Source organism: Musa acuminata, chromosome BXJ2-11, assembly GCF_036884655.1.
Source record: "Musa acuminata AAA Group cultivar baxijiao chromosome BXJ2-11, Cavendish_Baxijiao_AAA, whole genome shotgun sequence".
Classification (NCBI taxonomy): domain Eukaryota; kingdom Viridiplantae; phylum Streptophyta; class Magnoliopsida; order Zingiberales; family Musaceae; genus Musa; species Musa acuminata.
This window is the reverse complement of record NC_088348.1, coordinates 30,960,001-30,975,940: the sequence shown is the minus strand read 5'-3', so window position 1 is coordinate 30,975,940 and position 15,940 is coordinate 30,960,001. Positions and strand designations below refer to the sequence as shown.

Below are 15,940 nucleotides of genomic sequence, written 5' to 3'. Positions count from 1 at the left end.
TCATAATGGATTATCTCTAGTTTACCACGTGATTTTGGGTTTTTTTATGTATATCTGAGTGTTCTATTTGATTGTTATTTCATTTAATTTTGCTTTAACTGTTAGTATTTGTTCATATATAAAGATTATTCCACTTTATATCCCCATCAATTTAAACACCAAACACTAAAGCGATTCGGGTGCAATGATGCCAAGTACGCACAGACCAAACCATCCAATCGGATTGATTTGGGTTAAAGCCTAACTATATTTTCCATATTTCTCGATCCGATTCAAATCACATCCCGAATTATCACACTAGCAGCTAATCAACCAAAAAGTTTCTTATCTGACGCGTCGTAGGAAGTAACTCGATTACGAACTCGTATAAACTACATCCTGGATCATCGCACTAGCAGACAATCAACCAACATTGGTATAGGCATTCGAAAAAGAATCAATTGGAATATAAACCAAAAATCTGGAAATCAAGAAGCGTAAAGAAAAAGAACCAACATATAAAGCAGAACAACCTGTTGCAGAATCGAGCAGAAGCAAGAGAAAGAGGAGTACAACTTATCTATATTCCACCTATCGTTGGTCATGAATTTAGACAAGACAGCAAGTATGCTACAAGTATCCACAAAGATCGGGAGAAACTCAGGAGGAACCGAACAAATCCACGGATCGGCCAAAACTCGAATCGAAGAACCATACCGACGGAAGATCAAGAAGCATAAAAACAGAAACCACAACCTATCACAAAGCCATTAAATACAAAGAAAAGAACTAAGATATCAAGAACCACTTCCGACCGAACAGAGAAAGAACGCCACAGAGGAATGCAGCTAAAGATGAGTGTCACAAAGGCTTGCAACTAATCAACCAACATCGATATAGGCACTAAATAAAAAAAAAAAAATCAATCGGAATACAAACTAAAGACTGTCATAACATGCGAATCGAAAAAGAACCAGCATCTATTACCAAGAAGCACTATGAAAAAGAACCAACATATCAACATATCAAGCAGAACAACCTATTGCAGAATCAAGGAGCATAAGGATAAAGAACCGACAAGCACCAAGTTGAATCGAATCATCTAACGCCCCAATCAAGAAGCATAAAGAAAAAGGAACCGAGACCTATCGCTAAGTCAAGAAGTAGAAAGAAAAAGAACCAGCATCTCAAGAACCACTGCCGATCGCCAAAAAACGCCATAGACGAACGCATCTAAAGACCAAGTTCAGAGGGGCGTGAAAAGGGAGAGTGCCGAACCAAGACGTGTGTCGTAGAGAGTGGCTCGGTCGACTTCGACGAACGCGGCGTCCGAGGGCTCGCGTCGGAGTCAGCGTCGTCGGAATCGGTAAGGACTTCCTAGTTCCGCTGATCGATGACCTTGACGAGGATACGGGAGCTCTCTCTCTCTCTCCCTCTCTCTCGATCGAGGCGCGTTGCAACCATCTAACCACCCCACGAGAATTCTATCAAGGAATTGAATGGAACTTTCTGGATCACTTTCCCAGAAATCCTATTCATCTAAATATTGCCCGTCTTTTATACCCTCCTCTCGACCGACGTGGCTACCTGAGGACCCTACCAAGACGGGCTGAGATGCGATTTGGGTCGTAAAGAGGTATTAATATTATGTTTATTAATATTATGAGTAAAGAGGTATTAATATGAGTAAAGAGGTATTAATATTATGTTTATTTCTTTCCAGCCTACGATAATTTTATAGTGAAAACAGGAATAATTTGATTATCATGAAACAATTAATTGAAAGATTAATTTGATATAAGAAATAATTTATGAATCCACAACAGAGGTGAAGGATTGTTCAGCTACTCTGAAAAGTGCTTTGCCCACAGGTCAACTACGGTTTTACTGGTCATAATGACAGGGGACCCACACGTCTCCGTCGATGTCATGGATTACGTCATACGTGCTTCCTGTCTTGAGCGAGACGCGTGGCTCCACACCCTTGCGGCAAGGGCGTCGGTCCTCGATCAAACAACGCGAGTCCAAGAGAAGGCACAGGATTAGGAACGTCTCCGCCTTCAGGACCCACCTCTCGCCTCCATCAGGATACGGAAGCGTCATAACGCGCACCGCATCACGCGACACGTAACATTTCTCGGCCGAGCCCACGCCCATGTCGTTTCTTCGTTCCTCGTGAGGAACGTGAGCCGGCTGTGGGGCAAACGGTACACGAGAGGGGCGAGAGGGACGCAGCAGCCCCACCCCGCAGGTTTCACCCCTCCTCAAGCCTTCCCACGACGAATCGGCTTCGCCTGCCGATCTACACTTCCCGTTCCTCCACCTTCTCCTCCTCTTCCTCTGAGCTAGTGCCATCCCGAAGTCATCCATCTGTCGATCCAGGCCGTGCGATCTCTCCTGCCTCTTCCGTTCCCGTCAGTCTGACCATTCTTCGCCGTTTCCCTGTTTCCACCTTTTTAGAGTCTCTTCTCTCTGTGTGTGTGTCTTCGAGAGAGAGAGAGAGAGGGGGGGGATGGAGATGATGGCGCTGTTGTTTCTGTTCGTTGCAATGTTTCTGATGTGCTTCGGGATCGGCGTGGTGTTCATGGTGTACATGTGCATTCTGTGGTCGTCGATGCTGCAGAACGGGGAGGGGGAGAAGGGCGGGAAGGGGTTGTCGACGGCGGAACTGGAGCGCCTCGGCGGGGCGGCGGACGGCGGTGCGGTGGCCGGCCAGGAGTGCGCGGTGTGCCTGGAGGACATCGAGGCAGGGCAGGCGGCCCGGGTGCTGCCCGATTGCCGCCACGCCTTCCACCGGCCCTGCGCCGACCGCTGGCTCTCGGCCCACCCGGACTGCCCCCTCTGCCGCGCTTACCTCCACCCTCCTCCTCCTCCGCCTTCGGTCCCCCTACAGGTGGTCTTGTCTTCTTGATAACGCTGCAGTTTTGCTCTCTCTCTCTCTCTCCCCTCCTCTTTGCCTGTTCTTTTAATAGGAATACACCATTCTATCATAATTCCTTTTCTTCTTCAATTTGATTCCGTAGGTCTTGTGATCAAATACGTTATTTAGTTCTATTCATCGATTATGTTCTCTCTTTTTTATCTATATATATATGTATATATCTTTGTGTGTGTGTGTGTGAGACAGTAATATGTTTAGACCACAAGGCAATATGATTTCTGCGAAAGCAAGTGAAATATAGAATTATTATGTGAAGATCGTATGTTGTAATGACAGCAAATAAGCACCAACTGGAAGAAAAGGAAATGAAGGTGGTGGACTTCAATGCAGGTACTAATGGCAACCCTTCCTATGACTACAAGCTCAGAAAGCACTGTTAGTCTAAATGCAATGAATGAGTTCAACGTGAGCGTATCCTTTTTGTACACAAACAAAGCTCTCTAACACCATTAGATAGTATAAGGTTTCAGCTAAACTTCCAAGTTTTTGGTAACTGAGATCATTTAGTGCGCGCATAAATATATAAAGAACACTAAAATTACCGAACACATTCTGTTTCGATATGCGGGTGCTCCATCGATGATTTGCTTCTACGTGTCGCATCGACACCCGTTCATTCAAAATCGTATCATCGTTCGACGTGGTAGGGTCGTCGCCACCGGTCGCTCGAATGGGCTCGATGCCCATAAACGAAGAGAGACAGAGACCAATGAGTTCGAACGAAGACCGAGAGGGCGGTAGAAGCGAGAGGGAGCGAGCGTCGAGCGATATGTGGGCCTCTGGTTCTACTGTCTTCACGGCTGCTCGCTGTCTGGCCCCCGTCCCGAGGCCAAGGCACGGCTACCGCCGCACTCGAGCTGAGGTTTCCGCCCCCTCCTCCGGCCCCGCTCCGCACGCCGACAGCCGGAAGAAGGTGGTGGTCGTCGGCGCCGGCTGGGCCGGCCTCGCCTCCGCTCACCACCTCTGCAAGCAGGTCCGTACTTACTCCTTCCCTCCAGCGGGTTCTTCTCCGTGGGACCTCAAGAAGAAGCCACGAGGACTTCTTTGTGTTGGATCTTATTTTGGCGTCACTTCTCTTCGTTTCTTGGCGCCAGGGATTTGATGTCACCCTCCTCGAATCCGGAAGCGGCCCCGCTGAAGAAATCGGCATCAGAGGTACGCTTTGCCTTGATGCTTCACGTTTCACGAAAACGTAGCCGCTTCTTTCCAATCGTTCCATCCATCCAATTCCATCTTGTATAATTGTGTTACTCTATCTGCAAACTCTGAGGTGCGTCTTTTCTGTCAAAAAAAATCATCTCATATGTAATGGCGTAAAGATAGATATATTTCCGAATATATCTCTTATTTGCAAGGACTGACAGAATGGATTAAGAACACATGTGCACAAATTTTTGGATCTTAAGGGCTATCCACAAAGATATAGCTTACTGGTGTTTATATCTTGTGCACTTCGAATTAGCGAGGGAGCTCAAGGATAGGTATAATCCTTGAATGTTCTTGTCGACCGACTAGTTATCCTGGGTATAATCCTTGTACACTTTCATCCAAAAAATGCTAATCTGGAGAGGCATCAACTGTTTTGTGCTAGCCAACCTGGGTATTAGTGTGGTATCCTGTATTATGTCAAGGATGTGCCTGCAGCACTTCCAAATGAGATTAGTATGCATTGATTGGGATAGTACTCATGCCACATCAATCCCATGAGTTCTACTGATCCAAGCCAAGATAGTCTTGGTTGCTTCACCCAACATTAAAATCCTTGAATTCGTGTTTTATGGTCAATTCCTATTGATCCTATCTTGATTAGACTTGCCTTGACCTCAAGTTGCACCAACATTAGCTTGTCCACTAGAGTAACAACTGATCATACAGAATCTGTCACAACTTCCATGGAGCCTTCTCCATCCTATCTGAGTTATGTTATTAACTGGACCCATGTTTATTGGTAAGATTGTTGAATGATGATGGTTTCTACTTTCTACTTCACCCATGCATTTTATATTTCTACTTTTAACAAATACAGCATTTTTTTTTTTAAGAAGAGATTCTGCGTCTATTTTCTAGTGCTATTTTTATTCATTCTCTTTCAGTCTCTCTTGCTTGATTCGACAGCTCACCTAGCATCTTCAGCAATTTTTGCTGGCAGCTGGTTGTTGCCGGTATACTGTAAAATAATTAGTTTCTATCAAATTATCATGGAATATATTGTGTTCAGTGATATCCAACTTTTACAATCCCAGATACCTTCCTTCTAAATGAAAGGCATACAATATTTACATTTTTTGTTGATTTTTCACTTATCTTAAGAGAAAACTGACATGCCAACATGCAGGATTTTGGCGTCCATACCGTAACATATTCTCTGTTATCGATGAACTAGGAATCCAGTGTTTTACCAATTGGATGAGTTCTGCCCTTTACTCCCCAGCAGGCATGGAGGTACTCTTTAGTCATGTACTACCTTAATAATGCCAAATCTGTTGGAGTCAACATGTTCCTTTTGTCTCATTTATTTTTGAGTTGCATTTAGAAGTCTCTAGTGTTCTTTTGTCTTCTCAAACTCTGAACTCGTTAAACAGAAACTAAACTTAATGTGATATTTATATTTTAATTCATCATTTCTGGTTACACATATTATGTCCCTCTTTATTAGTCAGGGAAGTCCTCAGACATTTAAGGTCCTTGATTTTTTATTAGAATAACTTATAGTAGTGAGGACCTTTGTGTAACATTACTGCTATGGAATGATATCTGATATCTGGTTAAACACCCAGTTTTGAGAAAGAATCCTTGTATTATTTGGAGATTTTTTAGCATATTCCCAAATTTGTTCTTCAGAATATTGGTGTGAATACCAGTTGTAGTTTTTTCCTAATACCGACTAGTATGATTTCATCCTTTTGACCAGAACATCAAACCATATTATCAAATCTTCTCAAGTATAACATCTTGACTCATTCAGTTTACTTAGCAATTGAAACTCTAGCTTTTGTTTCAATGACAATATATATTTTTGCTATTTACCAATATAAAGCGTGACTTATTTTATGCCATATTATTTTCACCTATGTCACTATTGATCAAGATGAACATATCTTGATGCCTTTGCACATACATTATCTGACCATTTATTATGAATATGATATTTTCCTATTAGTATACCTATATCATTACTGTGAACAAGTATTATATACTCTCACGTTGGCATGTTAGACAAGTAGGTTTGATTTTATAGAATGTGTTTTCAATTAGATAGTGCTGGAGTTAATACTTATTCAACAGCTTTGTCTGTGATCACCAATATGCAGGTCAAATTTCCTGTATTTCAAGATCTTCCTTGGCTACCAACTCCCTTTGGAGCCCTATTATACCCAGAAGTATGCCTTGAATAAGCTCAAGTTTGCTGCTGGGATCTAGTAATATTACCAATGTAGATCTTTTTATTGATAATCTCCTTGTTAAAACTGACTTTTATATTTGTACAGTTTCTTAATCTTCCCTTGGTGGACCGATTAACTTCAGTTCCTCTTATATCTGCAGGTACTTATTGAGTCCTTTACGTTTTAATGAAGGTCGATCTTGTCATAAAGGACAGAATTGGTGTTATGCTTTTGTTTTCATCATTGACGATTATCAACCATCTAATGTTTTCTTCACGATGCAGTTATTGACTTTGACAACACTGATACTGCTTGGAGAAGATATGACACAAGTGAGGGAAACATCTATATCCCATGTGACATAGAGAGCTACAAATTGTGCTATGAGAATTTTTTTGTTAATATCTGATGAAGTACCGAGGATCAAACGTTCTAGAGTTTGATCAAGGAATTTTAAATGACAGTGACTTCAAGGGAACTTTGTAAACAATATGGGTGCTCAGAAAGGCTCTTCCAGGAGGTTTTCGAGCCATTCCTTCATGCTGGCTTGTTTGCTCCTGCAGAGCAATGTAGTGCAGCTGCAACCTTAGGAATGCTTTATTACTACATTCTTTCTCATCAGGTGAATTTATGTCAAGAAAATGTCAAGGTTTTCTTTCTACAGTGTACATAAGTTATTATTGCCTCGACAAGTGAGATCTTTCATGACAATCTCGTACAAGATTCTGAGAGATCTTATACTCTTTTCCCTTGTACAGAAAAATTTTGACGCTGCATGGTGCCGTGGAGCTGTTGAAGAAAAAATTTTGTTGCCATGGCTCGAGTCAATGAGATTAAATGGCTTAAAGTTTTGGGAAAACAAAAGGGTGATGGATTTTATCATAAATGAAGATACTGGTTGCATCTCTGGACTAGTATGCGGACAAGAAGTATATAAGGCTGATGCATTTGTCCTAGCAGTTGGTATCTCCACTATCCAGTCCACTATTCTGAGCAGGTACGGAAGATATTACCATGTCATCACCAGACAATAGGGAGAAAAAGGAAAAAAGAATGATTGTTGGGTTTCTTATCATTTAGTTAGTGGTTGTCCTGTGTTATCATGTAAGCAAATCTCTGTGGTATTTTGAACCTTCAATGTCAGCATTTTAAATTCCAGCACAATTATACTCTTCGTTGCATAATGGTCTATCAAAAGCAAAATGGCAGTCATCGTTCCTTTCTTTTCTTGACTGTTTATTTTCATGTAGTCCTGTGCTGCAATCACGGCAGGAATTCCTAAGTGTTCTTAACCTGGCTGCCATCGATGTGATCTCTGTTAAATTATGGTTCGATAGGAAGGTGAACAATGATGCCTATTTGTTTCTAATTTAGCATATATATTTGAATTTTGAAGATGCACTGATTCAATAGTTACTAGGTCAAAGTTCCAAATGCAGTCAACATTTGCTTTGGATCTGATGATTCAATCAGCTGGACTTTCTTTGATTTGAACTCAATATATGATGAATATCAAGATGAACTGGCAACAGTTTTGGAGGCTGAAATTGTGAGTTCCAAATTGCAAATATCATCTTTGGTTGGCAGTGAGAATGCAATAACCTAACTGCTATTTCTAAATATTTGGAGTTCTTGAATTTCCAAAAATTTTACCTCTGCTTGTTTTGTTCACTGCAGTATTATGCCAACCAGCTGTTGCCATTAAAAGATGAACAAATTGTTAAAAAAGTGGTGGCATATCTTTCAGGTTGTGTGCAAGAATTTAAAGAAGCCATTGTGATGCAGCAAAATGTAGTCAGACATGCCAAATCTGCTACTCACTTCTTTCCAGGTACTGTTGTGATACCAAAATTCTGGAATTTTTGTGATGCATATTGTCTATGCTGTACTCTGGAAGGATAAAAATGCTGCAAGATACTGTACCAATAGCCATACTCTACCCTTTCAGGTCCTCTAAGTAGCAATTCAGGTTATGACAAATTCCTCTTCCTTAATATGCTCCACTACTCGCTTTGTTCTATGAGTTCTATGAGGAGTGTTGCCATGACATGTTTTAGCGGTGTCAGCAATTATTGAAGATACTGTTAATTAATAACTTGTCATTAATACTCTGATAAGTTTTGAGTATTCTTGTAAGACATCGAATGTCTGATGAAACTTATTTTTGATATTATTGACATCTAATGTCTGGCAACTCCAATCGAGTGTTTCTTTGTAACTTTTCTTTTCGAACCTGCCTTATCTGTTTATATAGCAATGAGATAATCAGAACTAAGAGAATTGTTCACGCCCCATACGACACATATTTTTATCCCAGCAGGTCAAGTTTACCACCTCCGAGTCTTTCAACCCATAAATGTTATTGCTATTGTGTTTCTGTTTTTGTTTTTTTCATTTCTGTTAGATCATTAGAGCAACCCATTTAAGCCAAACTGATATGCAGGTTCCTACAAGCACATGCTGCGTGGCTCGACTACGTTTCCAAACTTGTTTATGGCTGGAGACTGGATAGTCACCCGACATGGATCATGGTCGAAGGTAAATGTTGTAACTTACTGTGAGAAGAGAAAAATACATTGAGAAAACAAAGACAAAATGAAAATCGAAACGACATGACCATCCGGTGGCTCAATGGCAGGAGAAAGCATATGTGACCGGATTAGAAGCCGCAAACAGAGCGGTGGACTATCTTGGGGAGGGAGAATTTGCCAAGATAATAGCAGTCGAGGAGGATGAACCTCACATCGAAACACTACGTAGCCTCAACCGAAGAGTGAATGAGATAAGGACCCAGAGTCCCTCATTTGATATCTTTCTCTAGTAGTAAGTATCAAGAACTCGAGAATATTTACTGCTTAAGATTCTACAAGTTAGAAAAGATACTAGGAAAGAACATATTATTGGTTGTTATGACATGTCTTGGACCATGTCTTGTACCTCAGAAATCACACTGAAAAGCCACAACAGTCGAGAAAATATAGTGCACCATTTTTATTGTATGTGATTGCAGTACACCAGAAGGTTGTGTAGAGAGAGCATTCTGAAGCCACAGTAATGGTGGTAATTAAGAGAGAAGATTGATGAAATTTGTGTATTGATACACAACACACTGTTGTTGATGCATAAATCAGTGAAGATTTCGTGTTTCACGTTTATTTCCCGACATTAGTTGGATCGAATTGATGTCACTTAAGGTGATCATAGTTCGTTTTGTATCGGAAATCGAATCGATCAAAATCGGAATAAGAACCGGTGACGATTCGCAGTGATCGTATTGTGCATGTAGTCGAGGTCTTCGTCTTCACTGAGATGGCAGTCTGTTTCATTATTGCAGCAGATAGGGACAATCGTAGTAGTTGGACTTTAATTTCTCCGAGTCAAACAGATCACAAGCGACACTGAGCTGCCCAGTCTCTCTCTCTCTCTCTATCTCACATCTCAGTGTGTACGATAGCGTGGTGCGTCAGACAAAGATTCCCCCTCATTTATTCCTCTTCCAATCGCCATGCCGTATCTACTCCATCCGCTGCCATTCCAAACCTTTGTTTTCTGCTCCTCTACTATTTCCTGTCGAGAGTTAGAAACATGCGTTTATTACAGTTTGATATTTCATCTTTCTTCCTCCCACAGGTACTCCAATCCTTCTAATCATCTGCACACATCCAACACAATGTGATACAGAAGATGTGCTCTCTCTCTCTCTCTCTCTCTCTCTCTCTCTCTCTGTATATATATATATATATATATATATATATATATATATATATATATATATATATATATATATATATATATATATATATATATATATATATGGGATTTCCTCCATGAGTCACAATGAATGAGGTTGGCAAACTTAGGATTGACATCAATGAGTCATTCACTTCACATGCATCATAAAGGATTGTACTGAAAGTTCTTCATTGCCACATATGTCAGAGCTATGACTTGTATGTCGACTGCACCACATTCCAACATGTTAAGATGTTTTAGCAGGTTAAATAAAGCTAATGAACTATACGTGCATTCGTATAAATTCGAAGTAATTAATGCACGAGGTAATGGCATCAATTTTAATTTCATCATTCAGTAGCATCAACATCATTACATGCTCTTCGTCTCTCATTTTCACCATAATATTTGTATTTGTAGTGGCCTTCGCTGATCAGACGGCAGCACTTGGTTTCTGAAGAAGCTAAATCTCAAAAGCTGTTGAAGTGAGAACTTCATGTACCATTTGGATGCATATATTAGAGAGAGAGAGAGAGGTTTACTATTAATGCTGCAGCCTGTCTTCCTCCTCGGGTTGTCGGGAGACTTAAATGCCACCCCCACCCCTTCAACCTCCTTAAATTCCGGCGCATGAGTCCTTTCCTCCACCACCTCTCGCCCCCCTCTCCTTCTCTCTCTCTTCCTCTGCATGCTCTCCATGTCTCAAGCTTCCATCTTCTCTGCAGAGAAGAGAAACTTCCTCCTTTTTCTTCTTCCAGCTCTCCCTGTAGGGACAGAAGAGAAGGCATGCTTGTGCAGTAACAATGGATGAGGATAACATCACCTTGAGATAGTTACTATGATGTCGGCCCGGCTCACTCAGAGTGCATGCACTACTCAGGCAATGCAAAGTCCTCATGCTTTGTTCTCTGATTGAGCCGTGCCAATATCTTAGTACTCTTTCATCCCTTCAGCTTTCTTCCACTCGAGCGAGTTGCTGCTACAACTGCTTAGTTTCTTCTTCTTCTTCTCCAAATGTAACCTCATCTATCCTCATGGTTATTGTAGGAAGCTTTACTGGTTATCAGCCAAAGTGAAAGCTGCAGCTCCAGAGATCAACGCCTCCTCCTCGACTTGCTGCAGGAGGTCTTATGCCATCCAAATTTCTGTACGAGAAAACTATCAAATTCTTATGTCATGCAAGAAACAGATCACAAGAAGTGGTTGAAGAGGATCAAGTGAACACAAATAAAAGCAGGTAAACATCAAAGCATGGCATTGAAGCATGTAAAGGTAGTCGGCAAAAGATTCCCATATCGATATATTGTTTTCCTTCCATTTTCTATAACATAAAGCAACCATCTAATGTGATCAACCATCAGATACTAATACACCAGAGAGTATCAACTTGTTGCATATGATATGATTGAATACAATAACCAAAAGAAGTAAATGAGATTGATATGATTGAATACTAAGACACCAGAGAGCATCAACTTCTGAAACATTACAAGATTACCAACATGTAACTGAGCATAGTGAACTTGTCAATCATGCAGAATCTTAAAACAATCCAAACAACTATAACAAGCACAACAAATACATCTAAAGAATAAAGCATTTTCTTTAGGTTGATCCAAAACAATCGATCTAACAGTTGATGAGGGTGCTTGGCACATTTACAAGCTTGAATGAATTTGATGATGATGAATTTTTCACATATACGCATTTATTTGTTCATCTTTGTTTAATCATCACTGGCTAGACCTCATTTATTACCCTGCTCGCCTTTGCGATGCTACCAAACAACACTGGATCAGAAAGGAAAAGAGTACCATTCAGACCTAAAGAAAGCATGTGGATTGTCTAACAGGCTATTTCTGCTCTGTCGGAAGTCCATTCTCCACCCATGCTGAAAAACCACCTGCAACATCTGTGATGCCAGTAAAACCCTGCAGGAAAGGAAAGCTATATGACTTAATCTATGTTTTATTTAGACATAGAGTTAATGCTTTTCAATTAAATATCAACTGGAAGTTTGTGCACAAATATAAGCCCATCTGACATACTCTTCTAATTTGTACATCCAACAACAGAACTAGGTCGAGTTCGTCATATAGATTCAAAAGCACATCATGAACTACTTACAGCATTTGAAAGCTCTGATGCAGCCACCAGTGACCGTTTTCTGCTTAAACAACCCTGTTAGAAAGGAGAAGAATTTATCCAGACTTGAAGAATAGAAGTTTGAGAGAAAATTGAACTCTAATATCTGAAGGAACTTGAGGTTTTGAATAACATACAATGATTATGTCCATCATGCTACTACAATAAATCCTCGAACACACTTCCTACTCTGTTGGAAGTGGCACTTCTAACAAGTGCTTTTATGGTTCAAAGTGGAGAAGAATCCCAAGCTTTCAACTAAAGAATTGAACAAATAATGAATCAACTATTATTTAATAAGAAAGACGATAACCTATAAGAAATTAAGACTTACAAGCAAAGTAAAACTGATAAAAGAGTTTGCTATATTTCCTAATCGAGATTAAAATTTGAATTTGGCTCCCAGTGCAATAAACAAGAAGCTGGTCTCATGAATATGTAGGAATCAAAAAATAATGATAGAATGGTTCACCAACAATGTTAATTTTAAGAACAAGGTAATGATAATATAGGAAACTACAAGTCTTTTTGTTAGTAAACATAGAGATCAACTAACAGATTGGTCCAAGGATATAAAAGTCTAGCTCGTAAGATTTATGGTAGTAGACAAAATCACAAAAAACTTCAACGAGTCCAGCAAAAGGCTACAGTTTCAGCTGGGAGATGTTCCTTTCAAGCAAAATCAACTGCTTAACGTGCCATGTTAAAAACCTTTTTGTGACTTTGTGAATTTTAATTGAAACAGACGTGAACCTGCATCTATTAAATTTGAAGTTTCCAATGAAAGTGCCAACATTACCTGATCTATTCACTTGGGCCTCAATCTAAATTGTGCTGCAACTCCAACTTCTGTGGTTAAGATATTGCAGGAACAAAGATTCTAAGAATATAGGTATTTTTGTGATCTTCACACTTGACGATGAAGTCATGATTGTTACTTATTATCTGATGTGGCCATCAACTACTAGGATGATCTTTCTAATATTGTCATATAATTTTTGCATCAATAGGTTCAGACTTTGTGTATCATATATAGGAGTCAAGAAAGGACTATCATAAATGTTTAAAATACTTAAGCAGATCAGTCATGAGAATACTTGTAACAAACATATATTAAAACAACAGGAAAACAAGCAATAAATTGAAATTCTAATAATCACTCATGTGATTTGTGATACATTCAGTGGATTAGATTGAGCGACTACCACCAGCTAGAAGTTCAAAAAGGGACTAGCATTTTAGCATCACCTATAGGTCACATAGAGAATAAAAAACAATATTAGGCTAAAAGAAAGCTACATATCCATGGTAAGATGTCCTCGGTCTTGAGGACAAAATAGCTCTTTGACTCACACAATAGACCAGAAAATGCCTGGAAGATTCAGAAGTTCCAATTCCAAAATACTAATAGGTAAGTGAGCACATAAAAAGACAGCATGTAGTGATTAGTTTGTGATGGATGCAAACAACAGGTAATGTGAATATGATGAATTTAGTTATTGACCATTGGAAAACTTAGTGACTCATCATTAGCAATATACTTCTAAATTCCCACATCACAAATGACATACATTCTGAAGTAGGGGAAAATTAGATACAAAGTTTCACTTAATAACCAAAAAATGAACAGAACATGACCCATGCATTAATCAAGAGGATCAAAACCTGAAAATAATTATGCATTACCAGAGACAGACTCCAACATGTAAGGAATGTTTACAGCTCCAACAGCATGCCCACCACTGAACTCCTTCACAGTCCTACAAACCCATTCAATTTAGAAAAGATATTCAGTAGACTAGTCAAAATTTTCTGACTTATGGAAAATGAGTTAGCACAGTGTCCTGCTGGCTAGTACGACATTGTTACTCGAGCACCATATTAGACTCAAAATCCAAGCAAGGAATCCAACAAAAGATTTGTTTTTACACACTTTGCAAGAACAATATCATCATTGGCACAAAAAGGCCCAACCTGACATCAAGGTAACGATGTCCAGCTGTAAGGAGTTCATGGGCGACGGTGACGGCCACTGATCTCGGCATTACAGCTTCTTCAGCATTCGCGTTCGATGACATTGACCTAATGCAATTATACAACCCATACACAACGCATGTCAGAGAAAAGAGAAGGCAATAACATTTTGGACTAAAAACGGCCCGTTTGTCCGCATCACCTCAAAAGAATCGATCGCTGACGGCGCTCATGGATGACTGTGAAGGGCGGCCACTGATATCGGCTCTGCAGCTACTTCAACGATGCAAACATAATATCTATATACAACGCACGTCAAAGATTAGAGAAGAGGCGGCAATAGCATGCTGCAATCAAAATCGACCGCACCGAAACAGAATTGGCCGCTGACGCAGGGCGGCATATGGCACATGCGGGCGCGCAGACCGGTGAGGCGCGAAAGGATGGACAGCAGCCGTCGTCAGTCCACTCCTGCAAGGAAGGTGTTTGATTAAAGGTCGTAAGCGTAGAAACAGCAATGGATCGTATCATCTACCTCCTGAGGAGCGAGAAGAGGCGGAGACGAAGGTACGAGCGCAAGAAGCAAGAAGAAGACACGAGTGACGATTTCTGGGGCTTCGAAATGAGAGATGCGAGGCTCTCGCGGGGGAGGTGACCAAAGCTGCGCCGGTTCGACGTAAGACCCGACGCTTCGCCCTCGCTCCGTCAAGAGAGATGAATGCACATTACCATATAATGAGATCGGAACTTTGGAAAGTAAATGGTTGACGGGTCGCCTGAATCAAACAAGACAGGGAACACGCTTCGCTTCCCTTCCATCACCTGACCACCGCATTGTGACGGGGGCACCGGCGCCTCCTACTCCGTCCAAAACGCCTAAACAATACCTTAACCTTCAGAAACAATGGAGTAAATCTGACGTGTTCTGTAACATAAACAACGTCGGAATTCGGCGAAATCAGGCCTCCTATGAAGAAGACCCACCACCGTTTTAGCCCACAGCAATACCACCGGCAGACGAAACTCTAGCTTAGACCAAGAAAACCGTCTCTGCAGCACAATCAATGAAGCTACAGAGAGACTGCACTCCTTGGAAGTAATTTAGAATTGAGGATTGTAGGGCTTTACCCTGGGTTAGAGGGAGCCCTTCCAGAAATTCTCGATGGCGCAGGGTCAAACCCCGGCCAAAGAGGGGGTTTGGAAATAGTTTTCAACCAGCAATTGACGCGCCTCGGTTATAACCTCACTAGCTGCGTCATTGCCCCAAGCGCAAAGATGAGTATGATATCTGACGAGCGCTTCCTTATCAAGTGCGTGCCTCCGCTCATGCTTCCGTGCCTGTCGATGTGGGACTAAAGCATCCCAGTCGCTCTGTCGTGGCTTTTGAATTGAATAACTTGTTTATTTAATTTAAAAAAAAAATGACGATTCGAGTCTGGAGATTTGATCGAGCGTCTGATAATGGTAGATTTGGGGGGTTGGATCATGCGATATGATCGGTGGGGTCCATCTTTGTGGCTCCCACACACCACGGTTGGGAGAATGGAGGGGTAAATGGGCCCCTCGGAGGCAGAGTTTTGCCGACGTTGAGTGGTTGACCGATTAAACGATAAGTTATCGAAGTTTAAATCGTTCACAAACTCGCTCGCCCGCTTCAGTAGCAGGCGGACCCCACCGTCAAACCTCCTATTTGCATCCGTCCCTCCACTGAAAAAGTAACCTCTGTTCACCATATTTGATCCGCCATTCTGTCAAATTCCATCAAATCTGGATTCATTAATTAGCT

At 41.0% G+C, this 15,940-nt stretch overlaps 3 protein-coding genes and 1 non-coding gene across 6 annotated transcripts; 2 read left to right on the top strand and 2 right to left on the bottom strand.

The window, feature by feature from the left end:
• The first annotated feature begins 2,491 nt into the window (after positions 1–2,491).
• Positions 2,492–2,890, top strand: LOC135627599 (E3 ubiquitin-protein ligase ATL23-like). The gene has a single exon (XM_065133723.1). It carries the CDS (start codon positions 2,492–2,494, stop codon positions 2,888–2,890), a length of 399 nt encoding a protein of 132 aa, XP_064989795.1.
• Positions 2,891–3,443: 553 nt separating this feature from the next.
• On the top strand, positions 3,444–9,302 carry LOC135626799 (uncharacterized). 2 transcript variants are annotated; one of them, XM_065132438.1, is made up of 13 exons: positions 3,465–3,893; positions 4,015–4,075; positions 5,256–5,362; positions 6,232–6,300; positions 6,409–6,463; positions 6,588–6,635; positions 6,768–6,925; positions 7,062–7,300; positions 7,554–7,644; positions 7,724–7,852; positions 7,981–8,134; positions 8,747–8,841; positions 8,942–9,302. In XM_065132438.1, the coding sequence occupies exons 1-13, from the start codon at positions 3,591–3,593 to the stop codon at positions 9,122–9,124; spliced, it is 1,692 nt and encodes a 563-aa protein (XP_064988510.1). In that variant the 5' UTR covers positions 3,465–3,590; the 3' UTR covers positions 9,125–9,302. The 2 variants fall into 2 exon arrangements, 1 of the variants encoding a protein (XP_064988510.1); XR_010492437.1 differs by lacking the exon at positions 8,942–9,302 and having other exon boundaries at positions 3,444–3,893; positions 8,051–8,134.
• Positions 9,303–10,215: 913 nt separating this feature from the next.
• LOC135627517 (thiosulfate sulfurtransferase 16, chloroplastic-like) lies at positions 10,216–15,416 on the bottom strand. 2 transcript variants are annotated; one of them, XR_010492641.1, is made up of 9 exons: positions 15,283–15,416; positions 14,690–15,204; positions 14,357–14,625; positions 14,155–14,262; positions 13,867–13,940; positions 12,318–12,438; positions 12,163–12,216; positions 11,859–11,966; positions 10,216–11,180 (listed from the first exon to the last, which is right to left on the bottom strand). XR_010492641.1 is itself a non-coding variant. In XM_065133644.1 (9 exons), the coding sequence occupies exons 4-6, from the start codon at positions 14,256–14,258 to the stop codon at positions 12,389–12,391; spliced, it is 228 nt and encodes a 75-aa protein (XP_064989716.1). In that variant the 5' UTR covers positions 14,259–14,262; positions 14,357–14,453; positions 14,524–14,625; positions 14,690–15,416; the 3' UTR covers positions 10,222–11,180; positions 11,859–11,966; positions 12,163–12,216; positions 12,318–12,388. The 2 variants fall into 2 exon arrangements, 1 of the variants encoding a protein (XP_064989716.1); XM_065133644.1 differs by having other exon boundaries at positions 10,222–11,180; positions 14,357–14,453; positions 14,524–14,625; positions 14,690–15,416.
• On the bottom strand, positions 15,275–15,431 carry LOC135628027 (U4 spliceosomal RNA). The gene has a single exon (XR_010492753.1). It is a non-coding gene; the product is annotated as a U4 spliceosomal RNA (small nuclear RNA).
• Between the last annotated feature and the right edge of the window lie 509 nt (positions 15,432–15,940).